This window comes from Schistocerca americana, chromosome 7 (assembly GCF_021461395.2).
Source record: "Schistocerca americana isolate TAMUIC-IGC-003095 chromosome 7, iqSchAmer2.1, whole genome shotgun sequence".
Classification (NCBI taxonomy): Eukaryota; Metazoa; Arthropoda; class Insecta; order Orthoptera; family Acrididae; genus Schistocerca; species Schistocerca americana.
The window spans coordinates 12,036,830-12,055,266 of record NC_060125.1 but is presented as its reverse complement, the minus strand read 5'-3'; the positions used below and the strand labels follow the sequence as shown (position 1 = coordinate 12,055,266).

General features: G+C 42.2%; 1 protein-coding gene across 1 annotated transcript in view; it reads left to right on the top strand.

Annotated features, from left to right (window-relative positions):
* LOC124621925 (molybdenum cofactor biosynthesis protein 1-like) overlaps window positions 1–18,437 on the top strand; it is a 43,490-nt gene that overhangs the window by 5,147 nt on the left and 19,906 nt on the right. Inside the window, exons 2-3 of the mRNA XM_047147431.1 lie at window positions 4,263–4,408; window positions 15,940–16,025. Coding sequence (XP_047003387.1) covers window positions 4,263–4,408; window positions 15,940–16,025 — 232 coding nt within the window. The remainder of the gene's footprint in view (window positions 1–4,262; window positions 4,409–15,939; window positions 16,026–18,437) is intronic.

Below are 18,437 nucleotides of genomic sequence, written 5' to 3'. Positions count from 1 at the left end.
GGCATCGCCTGTTCTGCCTGTGAGTGGACATGTGGCCACTCCTTCAGCAAGGTCTGAGCAGGCACATGGGGGGAGGGGTTTATTAGTTATTGGGAGCTCCAACGTTAGGCGGGTGATGGAGCACCTTAGGGAAATAGCGGAAAGGTCGGGGAAGAAGGACAGTGTTCACTCTGTCTGCTTGCCGGGGGTCTCATCCGAGATGTGGAGGAGGCCGTGCCGGCAGTGATAGAGAGCACTGGGTGCACCCGACTGCAAATTGTTGCTCATGTCGGCACCAATGACTCCTGCCGTCTGGGTTCAGAGGTCATCCTCAGTTCATACAGGCGGTTAGTGGAGTTGGTGAAGGCGGAAAGCCTCGCGGGGTGGAATCTGAGCTAGCTATTTGTAGTATCGTTCCGAGAACCGATAGTGGTCCTCTGGTTTGGAGCCGAGTGGAAGGCTTAAACCAGGGGCTCAGACGATTCTGCGGAGATCTGGGGTGCAAATTTCTCGACATCCGCTATCGGGTGGAGAAATGTAGGGTCCCCCTGAATAGGTCACGCGTGCACTACATGCAGGAAGTGGCTACAAGTGTAGCGGAGTATGTGTGGAGTGCACATGTGGGTTTTTTAGGTTAGAGAATTCCCTCCCTAGGCCCGACAAGACACCTCCTGAGATGCGGCAAGGTAGGAGTAGACAAAATGCAACAGGGAATAACAATATTAATGTGCTAATAGTAAACTGCAGGAGCGTCTATAGAAAGGTCCCAGAACTGCTCTCATTAATAAACGGTCACAATGCCCACATAGTACTAGGGACAGAAAGTTGGCTGAAACCCTATGTAAACAATAATAAATTCTAAACTCAGATTGGAATGTATACCGCAGAGACAGGCTGGAAAGTGAAGGGGGAGGCATGTTTAAAGTGATAAGAAGTGCAATAGTATCGAAGGAAGTTGACGGAGATCCGAAATGTGAAATAATTTAGGTGAAGGTCACGGTTAAACCAGGCTCAGACATAGTAATTGGATGTCTCTATAGGCCCCCTGGCTCAGCAGCTGTTGTAGCTGAGCACCTGAAGGATAATTTGGAAAATATTTCGATTAGATTTGCCCAACATGTTATAGTTCTGGGTGGAGATTTTAATTTGCCCGATATGGACTGGCAGACTCAAACTTTCATAATGGGTGGCAGGGACAAAGAATCCAGTGAAATTTTTTAAGAGCTTTATCTGAAAACTACCTTGAGCAGTTAAACAGAGAACTGATGCATGGCGATAACATATTAGTGACAAACAGACCCGAACTATTTGAAACGGTTAACGCAGAACAGGGAATCAGTGATCATAAAGCGGTTACTGCATCGATGATTTCAGCCATAAATAGAAATATTAAAAAAGGTACGAAAATCTTTCTGGTTAGCAAAAGTGACAAAAATCTGATTTCAGAGTACCTGATGGCTCAACACAAAAGTTTTGTTTTAAGTACAGATAGTGTTGAGGATCAGTGGACAAAGTTCAAAACCATCGTACAATATGCGTTAGATGAGTATGTGCCAATCAAGCTCATAAGAGATGGAAAAGAGCCAGCGTGGTACAACAACCGAGTTAGAAAACTGCTGAGGAAGCAAAGGGAACTTCACAGCAAACATAAACATAGCCAACACCTTGCAGACAAACAAAAATTACGCAAAGCGAAATGTAATGTGAGGAGGGCCATGCGAGAGGCGTTAAATGAATTCGAAAGTAAAGTTCTATGTACTGACTTGGCAGAAAATCCTAAGAAATTTTGCTCTTATGTCAAAGCGGTAGGTGGATCAAAACAAAATGTCCAGACACTCTGTGACCAAAAAGGTACTGAAACAGAGGATGGTGGACTAAAGCCGAAATACTAAATGTCTTTTTCCAAAGCTGTTTCACAGAGGAAGACTGCACTGTAGTTCCTTCTCTAGATTGTCGCACAGATGACAAAATGGTAGATATTGAAATTGAGGGATAGAGAAACAATTAAAATCACTCAAAAGAGGAAAGGCCGCTGGACCTGATGGGATACCAGTTCAGTTTTACACAGAGTATGTGAAGGAACTTGCCCCCCTTCTTGCAGTAATGTGCTGTAGGTCTCTACAAGAGTGTAGCGTTCCAAAGAATTGGAAAAGGGCACAGGTCATCCCCATTTTCAAGAAGGGACGTCGAACAGATGTGCAGAACTGTAGACCTATATCTCTAACATCGATCAGTTGTAGAATTTTAGAACATGTATTATGTTTGAATATTATGACTTTTCTGTAAACTGGAAATCTACTCTGTAGGAATCAGCATGGGTTTCGAAAAAGACGATCGTGTGAAACCCAGCTCGCGCTATTCGTCCACGAGAATCAGAGGGCCATGGACACGGGTTCCCAGGTAGATGCTGTGTTTCTTGACTTCCACAAGGCGTTCGATACAGTTCTCCGCAATCGTTTAATGAACAAAATAAAAGCATATGGACTATCAGACCAATTATGTGATTGGATTGAAGAGTTGCTAGATAACAGAACGTAGCATGTCATTCTCAATGGAGAGAAGTCTTCCGAAGTAAGAGTGATTTCAGGTGTGCTGCAGGGGAGTGTCGTAGGACCGTTGCTATTCACAATATACATAAATGACCTTGTGAATGACATCGGAAGTTCACTGAGGCTTTTTGCGGATGATGCTGTGGTATATCGAGAGGTTGCAACAATGGAAAATGGTACTGAAATGCAGGATGATCTGCAGCGAATTGATGCATGGTTTAGGGAATGGCAATTGAATCTCAATGTAGACAAGTGTAATGTGCTGCGAATACATAGAAAGAAAGATCCCATATCATTTAGCTACAATATAGCAGGTCAGCAATTGGAAGCAGTTAATTCCATAAATTATCTGGGAGTATGCATTAGGAGTGATTTAAAATGGAATGATCATATAAAGTTGATCGTGGGTAAATCAGATGCCAGACTGAGATTCATTGGAAGAATCCTAAGGAAATGCAATCCGAAAACAAAGGAATTAGGTTACAGTACACTTGTTCGCCCACTGTTTGAATACTGCTCAGCAGTGTGGGATCCGTACCAGATAGGGTTGATAGAAGAGATAGAGAAGATCCAACAGAGAGCAGCATGCTTCGTTATAGGATCATTTAGTAATCGGGAAAGAGTTACAGAGGTGTTAGATAAACTCCAGTGGAAGACTCTGCAGGGGGGACGCTCAGTAGCTCGGTACGGGCTTTTGTTGAAGTTTCAAGAACATACTTTCACCGAGGAGTCAAGCAGTATATTGCTCCCTCCTACGTATATCTCGCAAAGAGACCATGAGGATAAAATGAGAGAGATTAGAGCCCGCACATAGGCATACCGACAATGCTTCTTTCCACGAACAATACGAGACTGGAATAGAAGGGAGAACCAATAGAGGTACTCAAGGTACCCTACACCATCAGGTGGCTTGAGGAGTATGGATGTAGATGTAGACCAAAAAATGTTTTTCTTGTAATGAAGACACTAAAGTGGGGGTCAGTCATGCTGTTATTGCTTTTACTGATGGCAACATTGGTAGCGTGAAAGTGCTACAACATATGGGAATTAATTCTGGAGCAAACTGCATCAGAGAATTTGAATGGATGGACAAGGTTTGCACTGGTATAGCAGAGTATGCAGCACAGTTGGCCACTACAGAGTCCAGAAAGAAGAAAACAAGAAAAAACTTAAAAAAGATCAAGAGGATGATATACAGTATGGTGCAGGGTGCTTCTGAGTGACTAAAAATAAAATGTTAAGCATATATTGAGTTACAGTCTATTAAAACTTTAAAAACTCTTCCTGAAAATTTACATTTTGTCTTGCATTTTTCCCTAAATCTCAGTAACTAATTCGAATAGCGAATTCAAATTTTAAGTATGTATCCTGAGCCTTCTGAACTAAAAGAAGAACATAATGTTATGTATAAATAAAATTATTTAGAATAACATACAAAAAAGTACACAAAATTTTAACTGTGTAATTAAAAAATTGTATTTCCAAAAGCAGTGGCTGAAATGCAATTATTGTAAGACTCAGAACATATAGTTTAATGTCCTGTAAAAGTTTCTTGTCAATGGCTACAGTTGTTCCTGAAATACGGGGAAGTTAAGTCACTAAATTTAACATTGTCAGGATATGGCGTTCAAACTCCCCTTAATGCACATTTTCTCCTTCCTCCACTTGGTGAGCAACACATTTATAGTATTTTCACAACAGCAGTAGCTATTTTCTTACAATTTCTTTTTGCAGGCATACCATGTGCCGGGCTTCAAGGGACATGTCGGATTTATTACCTCAATGAGTGAACACTTCTGTGGCACGTGCAACCGTTTACGGATAACAGCTGATGGCAATTTGAAGGTGTGTCTCTTTGGGAATTCAGAGATATCTCTCAGGTGAGTGATGAAACATAGAATAATCGTGTCCAAGTGAAAATTCATGTGAGGAAACCATAAAATTACTAGAAGACTGACAGACTGATCAGTATTTTACCTCCAGGAGGTGAAATTCCAAAACTTCTTATAGACACATTTGTTCCTCTTGTCCTCACATTAGTCATGGAGTCCGAGTGACCTTTGAGACCTTCAGAAACTTATCCCTCTTTCCTCTCTCATTAAGGAACTGATAGTTCCAAATGCTGAGTATAGAATAATACTTTCAAACTGTTTGCCATGCACATTAGGTATGTGGTTGGTATATGGAAGAGATAAACTGCAGTTAAATCCAGCAGGTATGAAATGAGTAATCTTTTCTTGAAGTTTTCAGCTTGCACCCTCCTCCCTCCCAGACATACAAACCAGATACCTCTAGCTAAATAATTTGTGAGTATATATAATTTGCCTCTGTCAACATCATGTTACACTAACCTATTTGTGAGATTAAATTAAAGGAAAGTAATCAGAACTGGAAATTATGTAAAGACATTTTTAGTTATGTCCCTATGTTGTAATAAAGTTAACACAATATTTCTGTCCATGTGATGGTAACTATGATTCGTCAGCCACTGTTGCCGAGCGGTTCTAGGCGCTTCAGTCCAGAACTGCGTGACTGCTACGGTCGCAGGTTTGAATCCTGCCTTGGCTCAGATGTTAAGTCCTATAGTGCCCAGAGCCATTTGAACTGTGATTCATGATTATCAGAGTCTATATGTTCCAAATAAAAATTGGAACTTCATGTGTATAAATGTACAAATTATTAGACAATGGGACCAACAACTGACACTTTTAAATTGATGACTAGACTAAGAGATTAATAATAGGAAAAAAACTGCAAGATACTTGGCGATAAGTTTGCTTCAGGACAAGGTAAGGGGGGTGAGGGGTGGGAAGAATCAGCTCTCTCTTTGTGAGCATACCAGAAATCCTTTATCAACCGAAGGTAAAATAAGATATAAAAATACAGGGACAAACAATTAATTTAAGTATCTTAAAAACCAAATGACTAATAAAATTGGAAGCTAAGAAAAGTAAGTTCGTAGTAAGTAGGGTGAAACACAAGGGGCTGCAACATATTGCCATTGTTGTTTGACTTGTCTATCAAAGAAAAAAGAAATGGATCAAAACAAAATAAAAGTGAGAATGGAAATGTATCAGAAGCAAATAGGAATAAGCAAGGAACATATTCTTTAATAAAAAAAAAAAATGACCTGTGAGGCAGATGTTCCTACAATTTTATGTTCATAGCACAGCAGTCTGTGAAAGCAAAATATTTATGACATTGAAAAAAGAAAATCAGTGAGTGAAAAGTGTGTGTAGGTGAATTGTGGTGAAAGACTGGATATTGGAACTTCTGTTAGGCTGCCCAGTATTAGTTAACTTGGTAGTAAAGGAGCAAGTTTGCAAGGGCAGATAACTGTTTGACTACGTAAAATAGAGTGGGAGTATGGAAAAGCTAGTCCAAGATAAGACGAAAAAGATAACAGCAACTTAAAAAATGAATTGATAAGTTACCATGAACCCCATTCCAATCTAGTGAATGCAGTGGTTGACAATATCTTGTGACATTCGCCTATAAGGCTCAAACAATAATTGCTAAATAAAAATACAAAATGTTGACAAGACTCTTTTGAAACAAGGGTGTTTAAACCAACAAACACGCAGGAAAGCAGGGACAACTCGGACACTAGAGGAGGATAGGAAGTATCATTGAAGGAGTGAGCATAAACCGTGTGGAATATGTGTGGTACAAGTAAAAAAAAAAAAAAAAAAAAAAAAAAAAAAAAAAAAAAAAAAAAAAAAAAAAAAAAAAAAAAGAAGAAGAAGAAGAAGAAGAAGAAGAAGAAGAAGAAGAAGAAGAAGAAAAATCTTGATCTGGAAACAAGGGAATAAAAATTTGCCACGCGAAGAGACAATATAGTACTGTGCTGATGAGTGTGTACAAGTGGTGATATACAATATACATTGATAAAGGAACTCTGCATTGGGCCCAGAAGACCACGCAATGCCCTTCGAGAGATGTCCTCTACTATATACGAGGGTCAGTCAAAAAGTAATGCCTCCTATTTTTTTTTCTACGTTTAATTGTCAGGAAATTTAAATGCAATTACATGGGTTGAAAACCACAACATTGAGGATCATTTTGTCATTTTTCAATGTAATCTCCACCCATCTCTACAGTTTTGGTCCATCTTTGAACAAGGGCATGTATCCCAGCACGGTAAAAATCACAGCTCTGCTTCCTAAGCCATTGACGCACGGATGTTTTGATGGCCTCCTCATCTTCAAAATGAATCCCATGATGAGCTTCTTTTAGTGGCCCGAACAGATGGAAGTCTGATGGTGCCAGGTCAGGGCTGTATGGGGGATGAGGCAAAACTTCCCATCCAATTTTGACAGTCTCGTCAGAGGTGTGACGACTGGTGTGTGGTCTTGCATTGTCATGCAAAAGAAGAACATCTGCCATTGATTTTGTTGGGCGAACTCGCTGAAGACGTGCTTTAAGTTTGTTGAGGGTTGTGACGTATTGAACAGAATTTATTGTGCATCCCTGCTCCAAAAAATCAACCAGAATCACACCCTCTGTATCCCAGAAAACTGTTGCCATAACTTTCCCTGCCGATCGCACAGTTGTGAATTTTTTCTTCCTCGGCGAGCTTGTGTGACGCCACTCCATTGACTGCCTCTTTGATTCGGGCTCAAAAAAATGCACCCATGTTTCGTCCCCGGTCACAATTTTTTTCAGAAACTCATCTCCCTCCAAATGGAAGCGCTGCAAGTGTTGGGAGGCTATTGTTTTCCTTGCCTCTTTATTCTGATCGGTTAACATTCTTGGAACCCACAGTGCACAAACTTTTGAGTACCCCAATTGTTTAATAATCGTGATCACACTGCCTTTACTAAGAGAAATAATGCGACACACTTCATCTGCAGTCACCCGACGGTCACCACGAATGATGTCATCAACTTGCTGAATATTGTTTGGAGTCACTGCACTCACCGGCCTGCCGCTCCGCTTTTCGTCAGTCAACGGTGTTTGCCCTTCAGCTTCCTTACGACGAACCCATCGTCTAACAGTGCTGACATCCACTGTCACAACACCATACACCTTCTTCAGTCTTTCATGAATGCGTATGGGCGTTTCACCTTCTGCATTCAAGAATTCAATCACACAACGCTGTCTCAAACGAACATCGATGTCACCCATCTTACAAACTTCTGCTGTGCTGCCACCTGTTGACACAGAAAGTTACTACTGCAGTGGATTGCAGAAGAAGGTTTGAGGAATGGCGCCAAATTCAAATTTTTCACTTAACTTAATTTCTTTAAGTAGAAAAAAAATGGGAGGCATTACTTTTTGACCGACCCTCGTATCTATGGAGAGTTAGGGGGTCAGTATACAACTCTCCAGGCTGTTATCAACTTCCAGAAGTTGAAGACACTGCTTCTCACTTGAGTAGCTCCTCAGCTGGAACTACAAGCAGAGTGTACCCTATTCCAGTCCGTCCACCGAGCAGAATTTCCCGGCTCTACAAGGAATTGAACCTGATCCCTTTCTATGGCACCCCTGTGGCATACTGACTGCATAGCGGTGGCAAGAGTCGTAATATACACTTGTGAACAATTGAGTTATAACTATTCTGTTTATTGGGGAGAGAGTATGTATATTGCACCGTGAATGAAACAGTTTAGTGTATCGTAAATGGAATGTATTCAGACCTTGTACTTGTTGTGTGAGAGCGCGGTGTCTTACACACTTGTAGTGTTTGTCTTAGCATGTACGGACCAGTGAGCCTTACTTTCTAGTATTTTTAATTATATATCATTACTGGTGCCTCTGGCACTTTTGTGCTGCAATAGCAATAGCTTGCAATAGCAAACATTGAGTCAACCATGGTTTTTGGATTAGAAGAAGAGGTCAACTGGGTTGACATTGGGAATAGAGTGATGGGAAGTGAACAATAAGCAGTTATATCGAAGGGTGCATTATTTGATATGCTAAGGTTAATTATAAAATGTGGATTGGAGAATTTTTCACGTTGAGCAGAAGTAAGTTTACAGGACCAGATGTCAAATTACACATGATCCGTGTGAATCCCTATAGTCAGCATGAACACTGGCACACAGAATAATTTATAGGTAGCCTTGCTGTATATAAAAAATCAGATTTGTGCTGAACTGTCATGAACAAACTGTCACTTCTCTGGAATAAATAGACTCTGATTTGTTAATTACATCTGTGTAAATGAAAAATATAGGAAAACATAGATTGCTGCTTACTGTAAAGGAGACATGTTACATTGTAGACAGGCACAATTAAAAAGGCACTTACACAAAGCTTTCGGTCACAGCCTTCATCAGCAAAAGAGATACAGAGAAACACACACATTCATACACACAGGCAAGCACGTGTCACACACATATGACTGACAACTCCAGTAGCTTGCCCCTAGCTGCTGGACTTGGCAGTTTTTTTTTCTTTGTGTGTGTGTGCGTGCGTGCGCGCGTGGAGTGCTTGCTTGTGTGTTGTGCCTGTGTGCAACTTTGTTTTCTTTATGGTAAATAGTGATCTATCTTTCTCTGCACTGTTGATATTCCTACCTGGAATTTCCATTGTTTAATCAGTGTAAATAAGAAGGACACAGTTACATATATTCTGTCACTTGAAGACTAATACATGAAGTAAGTGGACATTATTTTTTATTGCAGAGGATCTTTGTCACCACTAATTATTAATTTTGTGTTCCAGTTAATTAGACATGGTTTCATCCTTTCGTGGATGTGCTCTTTTTGTTAAACCTTTCTGCAAAAGATCTGATTTACTTCAAATTAATAAACCTGAGTATTCTGAAAAAGAAGGTGCAGCTTACAGCTGCAGTGTGACGGTTGATCACAGGGTGATTTTATCACTGCCATATCGTGGGTAACCATGGCTCGAGACACTTATTCTATATGGGTGTGTAGTCATTGGGCTTTCTTGTACCACAGTGTCAAAGGTGTACTGTGAGCAGATTTATTCAAGGAAAATACTACCACAATCAGCAGAGTGAACTGCTATGGGCAACAGGATATCATTGACAGGGGTTACCACTGACTAGCATGGCTTTAGCAGCGAACAGGTGGGCCACAATGTAGCAAATGACTCACCAACTCAGTGACAGTCAATAAACAGTAACCATTCATGCCACTGGGAACTGTCACCTCTTTGTGGGATACAAAGATGCAATCTGCACACTGCTCGTCACAGTTACAAAGATTAGCATTGGTTCGGAACAGCACCGGGGGATGCTCGAAGCATGCAGGAAGGTCGTCTGTCTGATGATTTGCGGTACATATTGCCAAGGTGGCAGGGTGCAAAATAAGGAGTGATCAAAAAACTTCCATTTGAAGACTGCATAGTTCAGACCAGTATGCCACACACACACACACACACACACACACACTCGCACACACACACACACACACACACACACACACACACACACACACATATCCATCCGCACATATACCCTGCTTGTGTCTGTATATGTGCGGATGGATACATGTGTGTGTGTGTGTGTGTGTGTGTGTGTGTGCGAGTGTATACCTGTCCTTTTTCCCCCCTAAGGTAAGTCTTTCCACTCCCAGGGTTGGAATGACTCCTTACCCTCTCCCTTAAAACCCACATCCTTTCGTCTTTCCCTCTCCTTCCCTCTTTCCTGATGAAGCAACTGTGGGTTGCGAAAGCTTGAATTTTGTGTGTGTGTTTGTTTGTGTGTCTATCAACATACCAACGCTTTCGTTTGGTAAGTTACATCATCTTTGTTTTTAGATATATTTTTCCCATTTGGAATGTTTCCCTGTATTATATTATATATCAGTGCTTTCCTCTCCCACAACTATCCTGCAGACCTTGTCCACAAACAGATCTCCCAAACAATACATTCCTCCCCACCCAACAACAATGTTACTACCCCCAGACCACACAGAAGCATCCCCCTTGTCACAAAATATTATCCTGGCCTCGAATACATCAACTAATTACTCCGCCACGGATATGAATTTCTCAAGTCAAGCCCTGAAGTGAGATCATCCCTTGACAATATTCTCCCCACACCACCCAGAGTTGCCTTTTGCCGACCCCCTAACCTCCGTAACATCCTTGTCAAACCCTACAATATTCCCAGACCACCTTCTCTACCCAGCGGTTCCTACCCCTGTAACCGACCCCGATGCAAAACCTGCCCCATGCATCCCCCCACAACCAACTACTCCAGCCCCGCTACTGGTATAACATACACAACTCAAGGCAGGGCCACATGTGAGACAGCACGTCATTTATCAGCTGACATGCCTGCACTGCACAGCCTTTTACATTGGTATGACGACAACTAAACTGGCTGAGCGCATGAATGGGCACAGACGAACTGTCCACCTAGGAGATGTCCAATACCCAGTTGCGGAGCATGCCCTCCAGCATAATTCTAGGGACCTAGGAACCTGCTACACCATATGTGCCATTTGGCTTCTCCCACCCAACACCAGTACCTCGGAACTGCGGAGATGGGAACTTGCACTCCAACACATCCTTTCATCCCGCCATCCCCCTGGACTGAACCTATGTTAACCAACCTCACTCCCATTTACTCTTTAGTCTTCTCCTCTTTCCCTTTCCACTTTAGCCATTCACACATCTTTTTATCCTACATAGTTGTGTTTATCTTTATACTATGTACCTCTTTACTTCTGTATTCATCCTCCTTGGTTTGAAGCTGGCACAGTAATTACAGTAGAATATCTTTGGCTTCCCTCTGACATCCATGCCTCCATCTTTGCTACCCTCCCTGTTTACCTTTCCCCTGTTGCTTCATAACCTGGGTTGTGAATAACTGAATCCACTTTCCCTTCTTCCCCTTTTTTCCCCTCTGTCCTCCCTGATGAAGGAACGAAGTTCCGAAAGCTAGGATACGTCAATTTTCTGTTCTGTTTTGTGTATCTATCGGCTGTACTGAGCTGAGGTAAGTACTCACCAGGCCCTCTATCTCTTTGTTAGTATTTGTTTCATATATATAAACACACACATACACACACATACTCACACACACACACACACACACACACACACACACACACACACAGGGTGATGCGTATTAACATTTAAAAACCTCCAAAGCACTGTAGATGACCCTGAGACAAGTAATTTAATACAAGACACAGTGGATCACAAATGTTGGATACGATACAAATGTTGGGAAATGTGTCAAAAGCGAATGACAAATGTCACCAGATGATGTACCTTGCCATGCTTGCAGTGGTTGAGCCTCTTGGTCTGTCACACTTGATCATCCCAACCCAAGTCAAGTATTCATATCGTTGTGGCTACGGATACATGTGTGCGACTTTAGTGATGGCGTTCAGGATTTGCGTCTTGCATCTGGCAGGCAGTATTTTTTCATTGTGTTAAACAATTATGTATTTATATTGAAGTTTATTATTTTATTTACCGGTCTTGCAGTTTCCTTGATTTCTTGCAAAGTACAGTACAATGAAAACCTACCATAAGTAGATGAGTGTAAACTTCAGAATAGCATCATCGCCATTAAATGACCTTTGTTTTCTTTACTAACTAATGTCTGTAAACAAAAAGAGAAGTGACAGAAGCAAAAAACACAAAATCAGAACTGCTTTTGCTTGATTACAGCAAGGACAGTAATTTTGTAACATCTACATTTACAACAGATCATATTTACAAAATGTTTTGAAATTTGCTCTGTTTTCTCAAATGAAAGTATTGCACTGCTCAATCATTCCTTTACACTCAACCCCGACTGCTGCACATGCTGTGGGGTATGTCATCTGGTTACGTCATATGTTCAGTGTTTCTCACCAATTTTTGGGGTATTTTGAAATTTACAAAAAGGCAAATGCAGAAAGTTATCACATTTTGCTGCACAATACCTGTGTCACAGAAAAATAATGTATACAAATCTTCTCAGATTGGCCACTGAATAACTTTGTGCAAGCCTCGCAATATTTCACCAACACAACTGTTCGTCATCTTCAGGTAGTGGTGGGTCCTGTCATCACTGCTGCAAGATGTGACTGGTGATATTCGCACAGCAGAATTGAAATTTGTCAGGCTAGAAGCAGGAGTACGAATGTGTGGACAGGCACTCCCAGTTGGATGGAAATGCCATTCATAGTAGCCTTCTGCTTATGTGTTGTGGGCAATGACTGCACTTCTGGACACTCGTGTGGTTAAAAGCTGAATTAACTCTCTGCAAGGTGCTGCATCAGGTCATACATCGGAGGATCTGGTTTCTACTGTTTTAATTTCATGGCAGTCAGTGCTGGATTCTGGGCAGTGCTTAGTCAAAATTCCATATTCCTGTTGGTAAGATTGCCCACCGTATGGCCTCTTGGGAAACGTGTGGTGCCCTGTATTCAGGCAGTGCTCTGCTACCACTAATTTACTGGGTGGCATTTTTGTCAGTGCTGTTGAACACAGTGTTCTTGCACAATGTGAGGTGTCTGCCCTATATAAGATTTCCCATAATGGCATCAGATCTTATATATGATCTATGTTTTCTAGGGTCAAGATTGTCTTTAACTTAACACAAACACTTCCTTAGTTTCGCTGGTAGACGAAAAACACACTTGATTCTGTTTCTCCTAGCGATTCTTTCTATTTTTGAAAACATGCCACTGAAATATGGTAAGAAAGCCATTTGCAATGCTTGTCTAAGTATCTTCATTTACATCCCTACACTGAACTTGCTTTGCTCAGAACACATTGCAAATCTATTTACAAGAATAAACGTTCTGCTGCAACACTGTTATTAGGTTTTACAGTTCACCAGGCAGACTGTTGGTATCTGAGATCACGTGTGCTCTATGTGCCAGGGAGTGTAAGACACTACCACATTGTGCAGGGTGATGGCAACTTTTGGACCGCAAATATAACTCTGCGTGTATCAGTTTGCAGTAGAGACTATGCCCCAGTGTTCTGTCAGCTTTTCTTCTAACTGTGACATCCAGGAATGGTAAGCTGCTATCTTTTTGTACTTCCACAGTGAACTGAATATTCAGATGGAGCGAGTGCAAATGCTGCAGGGACATAGGTAGTGTCTGTATTATGTGGGCCACACCACAAATGTCTCTTCAGCATTCTGCCAGAAGGAGGAATGTTGGATATTTACTAAGGGAAATAGAGGATCTCCCATGGGAACACTGTCCACTTGATTAAAGTAGTTGGTGTTACATAAGAAATAGGATGAGGTATGCACATGTTTAAACAGCACCACAATTTCTTTCTCAAACTTGCTGTTAATAACCTCTAATGAGGGCTGCAGGGGCACTTTTGTAAGTAATGATATAACATTTGAGCTAACTAAAAGATCTGAAAGTTCTAGTTTAAGCATCTTCAGGTATTCTATGAAATCCTCTGAATTCTAAATACACTCCTGGAAATTGAAATAAGAACACCGTGAATTCATTGTCCCAGGAAGGGGAAACTTTATGGACACATTCCTGGGGTCAGATACATCACATGATCACACTGACAGAACCACAGGCACATAGACACAAGCAACAGAGCATGCACAATGTCGGCACTAGTACAGTGTATATCCACCTTTCGCAGCAATGCAGGCTGCTATTCTCCCATGGAGACGATCGTAGAGATGCTGGATGTAGTCCTGTGGAACGGCTTGCCATGCCATTTCCACCTGGCGCCTCAGTTGGACCAGCGTTCGTGCTGGACGTGCAGACCGCGTGAGACGGCACTTCATCCAGTCCCAAACATGCTCAATGGGGGACAGATCCGGAGATCTTGCTGGCCAGGGTAGTTGACTTACACCTTCTAGAGCACGTTGGGTGGCACGAGATACATGCGGACGTGCATTGTCCTGTTGGAACAGCAAGTTACCTTGCCGGTCTAGGAATGGTAGAACGATGGGTTCGATGACGGTTTGGATGTACCGTGCACTATTCAGTGTCCCCTCGACGGTCACCAGTGGTGTACGGCCAGTGTAGGAGATCGCTCCCCACACCATGATGCCGGGTGTTGGCCCTGTGTGCCTCGGTCGTATGCAGTCCTGATTGTGGTGCTCACCTGCACGGCGCCAAACACGCATACGACCATCATTGGCACCAAGGCAGAAGCGACTCTCATCGCTGAAGACGACACGTCTCCATTCGTCCCTCCATTCACGCCTGTCGCGACACCACTGGAGGCGGGCTGCACGATGTTGGGGCGTGAGCGGAAGACGGCCTAACGGTGTGCAGGACCGTAGCCCAGCTTCATGGAGACGGTTGCGAATGGTCCTCGCCGATACCCCAGGAGCAACAGTGTCCCTAATTTGCTGGGAAGTGGCGGTGCGGTTACCTACGGCACTGCGTAGGATCCTACGGTCTTGGCGTGCATCCGTGCGTCGCTGCGGTCCAGTCCCAGGTCGACGGGCACGTGCACATTCCGCCGACCACTGGTGACAACATCGATGTACTGTGGAGACCTCACGCCCCACGTGTTGAGCAATTCGGCGGTACGTCCACCCGGCCTCCCACATGCCCACTATACGCCCTCGCTCAAAGTCCGTCAACTGCACATACGGTTCACGTCCACGCTGTCGCGGCATGCTACCAGTGTTAAAGGCTGCGATGGAGCTCCGTATGCCACGGCAAACTGGCTGACACTGACGGCGGCGGTGCACAAATGCTGCGCAGCTAGCGCCATTCGACGGCCAACACCGCGGTTCCTGGTGTGTCCGCTGTGCCGTGCGTGTGATCATTGCTTGTACAGCCCTCTCGCAGTGTCCGGAGCAAGTATGGTGGGTCTGACACACCGGTGTCAATGTGTTCTTTTTTCCATTTCCCGGAGTGTATGATGGTCATAGTCATCCACATGATAAATTTCAAAGCTGTCATGTGGAAATTGCCAGTTCCATCTTGCAGCAGTGATGGTGGAAATCACCATCACCTGAAGATGCCAAAACGTTGTGTCACTGAAATATTGAGGGAGGGACTTGCATAATGTTATCTGGTGGGGAACCCAAAGTGTTTTTGCAACAGATCTATCAGGCAAGCCTGAAAAGTCACATATACTCCAAGCAGTAAGTACCTGTTGTAAAATGATCACATTAGTGAGCTTGGCAATTAATTAAGAGTTTATCAATAAATTTGGCTTCATTTTGCAAGAAATTGTGCTGTGTTCCAGTACTCCCTCTTCAACAAAACTAATGTCAGTTTCTGCTCCACCTCTTCAGCCCAAGATCCTATGTACACTCTTGAGCATTTGTGTAAGATACCTGTTTATTTATAAAAATAAAAGTAACTTCTATCATGACTTTCCCATTCTTGTCCAGTGGGTTTGTTATCCTGCTGTTGCCTACTGCAGACTACAAGATTACTGTTGAAGATTTCTGCAAAGTTTTTCTTCCTTTTTAGTGTACCAACATTTCACTGTGTGGTAATTGCCTGGTACTGTTTAACGGGTGTTTTAACAGTTGTTTCAGAGATGCAATACGAAGCAAATGCAGTGAGGATGACTTGCTTGCCATGATTGGGGCAGCAGTGAGAAGAAGGAAGAAACAACATCGAGGTAAGATACATTACAGCAAATGTAACTCTATAGATAGAAAGAAAATTTCTGTTTAACAAGTCATAGCAAACATAAGAGCAAAATAGAACGAAAAACAACAGTGATAGAACCTGTGTTTTTTGTGTAAACTTGGATTTAATTTTTATTTAGTATTCATTCTGATTAATGCCCATTGGTCAACAAGATATTTCAGCCCTAGAATTTGGTTCTGCAAGGTCCACCAGATAACCATATATGGCTGTTGTAACTCCTTTATTGGACTTCAGAAGTTTTCCAGCAACAAATCCTTTTTTTTTCTTTCTTTCTTTCTTTTTTTTTCTTTTTTTAAAAAAAAGCTAAAATGCAGAAAACATCATAAAGCAAACACTCACAGAAAAGCATCAGTGTCCTTGAAACAATGGAAACTCCAGTAGGAATATCAACAATATTGGAAAAGGCAGATTACTACTTACTGGTGAAGGCTGTGGCTGAAAGCTTTATGTAAGTGTCTTTTAATTCTGCCCATCTGCAGCCTAAGGTATCTTCTTTATGGTAAGTAACAGTCTGTCTTTTCCTTCATTATTCATTAGTGTTCTTTGTTTTTATTGCTGTTTAGCAAGCATCATGTGGTATATAAGGGATGCAAATAGCGTCAGATGAATCATCACTCTGGAGGATATGAAGGTGCTGCATATTGGTGTGAGACAGCATTATCTGATGAGAGTTTGAAAGAAACCTCATTGTGGATGTCCATTTGGTCGCCTGGTTAAACCTTGCAACATCTGTATTTTTGGAGTATTTGGATCTGACAGTGGCCTGATGTTGGAAAGTAAGGGCATACTCATCATCAATGTTCCAGTTGACTACATGAGACCACTACAAGGGAGCATCACTGTGTAGTGTACTGAGTACATTGTAACCTGTTCACATCTGTGACTGCCATCTGAGAACAAGTACAGTAAACTCTCGTGCAGCTACACTTTTGGCTAGCTAGATTGACACTTGACAAGTTTCAGTTTGCGTGCACCTGGAGCCAAGCATTTGCTGGTGTTTTTTGGCAATCTACTGCTAATCAGTGCACTGGTGCGTGTCAAAAGTCCAAGTATCGTCAATTCGTGCGTGTGTTGGTTGAAGCTCTAGTGTGTTTCTTATTCATATTGCATGGTTTCATGCCACTGCCATCTATTGGAACTCCTTGGTAGTACAGTACATACAGTATTGTTCTATGCAGCGCAACGTAGCCCTGTCAAAACCGACAATTAGAGTGCGCCCCCTAACACTTTCCACTTGTTGTCGGTACATCAAAGCTGAGTGTTTAACAGTGAATGTACAACACCCTGTTGTGTTGCCACGTGGGCTTGGGTAGAACAGAGGAAATGGCATAGATGTATCGAATGCTTTCATTTGATGGCTGCCACAGCCTGGTTTCAAAAGTCAAAAGTTTGTCTAGTGCATCTCGAGTGTTGTCAAGTTGTGCATCTGTGTGTTTCTGATTTGAGGTTTCGTGCTCCCACTATGTGCCTTAAAGTGTCCAGAGATAAAAGGGGCCAAAAACCATAAAGGACTCAGTCGAGTGTCTGTAGAAAGAACACTGAACGTGACTACAGGCACGAAACATAAAATGAATGCGATCTTGTTGGAAAAAGAGCTTCACACTTTGCAGAGAATTGATGCTGGTGAGCCACCCACAAAAGTTGCTGCAGAGTAGGAGTACAATTACTGATTGGAAGACAAATTGATCAGGAATTTAAAAATTTTGTTCCATCCAAGCATTGGGCAGCGCAGTGAAATCTTGAAAAGCAATGAGAAAAGGTGCACATCCTCAGTTAGAAGAGGCATTATTTTTGTGGCACGAATAAATAAGAGCCAAAGGTGTGTCAGTTTCAGGTCCTCTAATTTGTCAAAATGAGCTAATGAGCTGATAGAAGGAAAGAAGCAAGAATTCCTCGGAAGTAATGGCTGGCAGGATCATTTCAAGAAGCAGCATGGCATCCATGAAATTGCCATCAGTGCCAAATCATTATCTGGGGATGAAGCTGCTATGCTGATTTTAAGAAGAAACTGCACACAATCATTGACAAAGGAGGTTATACTGACAATCAACTTTACAAATGTGATGAAACTGGGTTGAATTACAAAGTGCTGCCAACGAAAACCCTTGCCTCTAAAGAAGAAGAAATGGCTTCCAGATACAAAAAAATCAAAGAAAGATTTACTGTCCTCGCTTGCAGTAATGCCACTGGCAATCATAAACTGTGTCTTACTTTAATTGGCAAATCCAAAACACCAAGAGCATTTAGACACCAACCAACCAGTTTGCCACTGAGGTACACGAGTCAGTCTTAAGGCATGTATGAACAGTGCCATCTTCAGAGAGTGGTTCCAGGCAGAGTTTGTTCCAACTGTAGTAAATTACATGGAAGGAAAAGGACT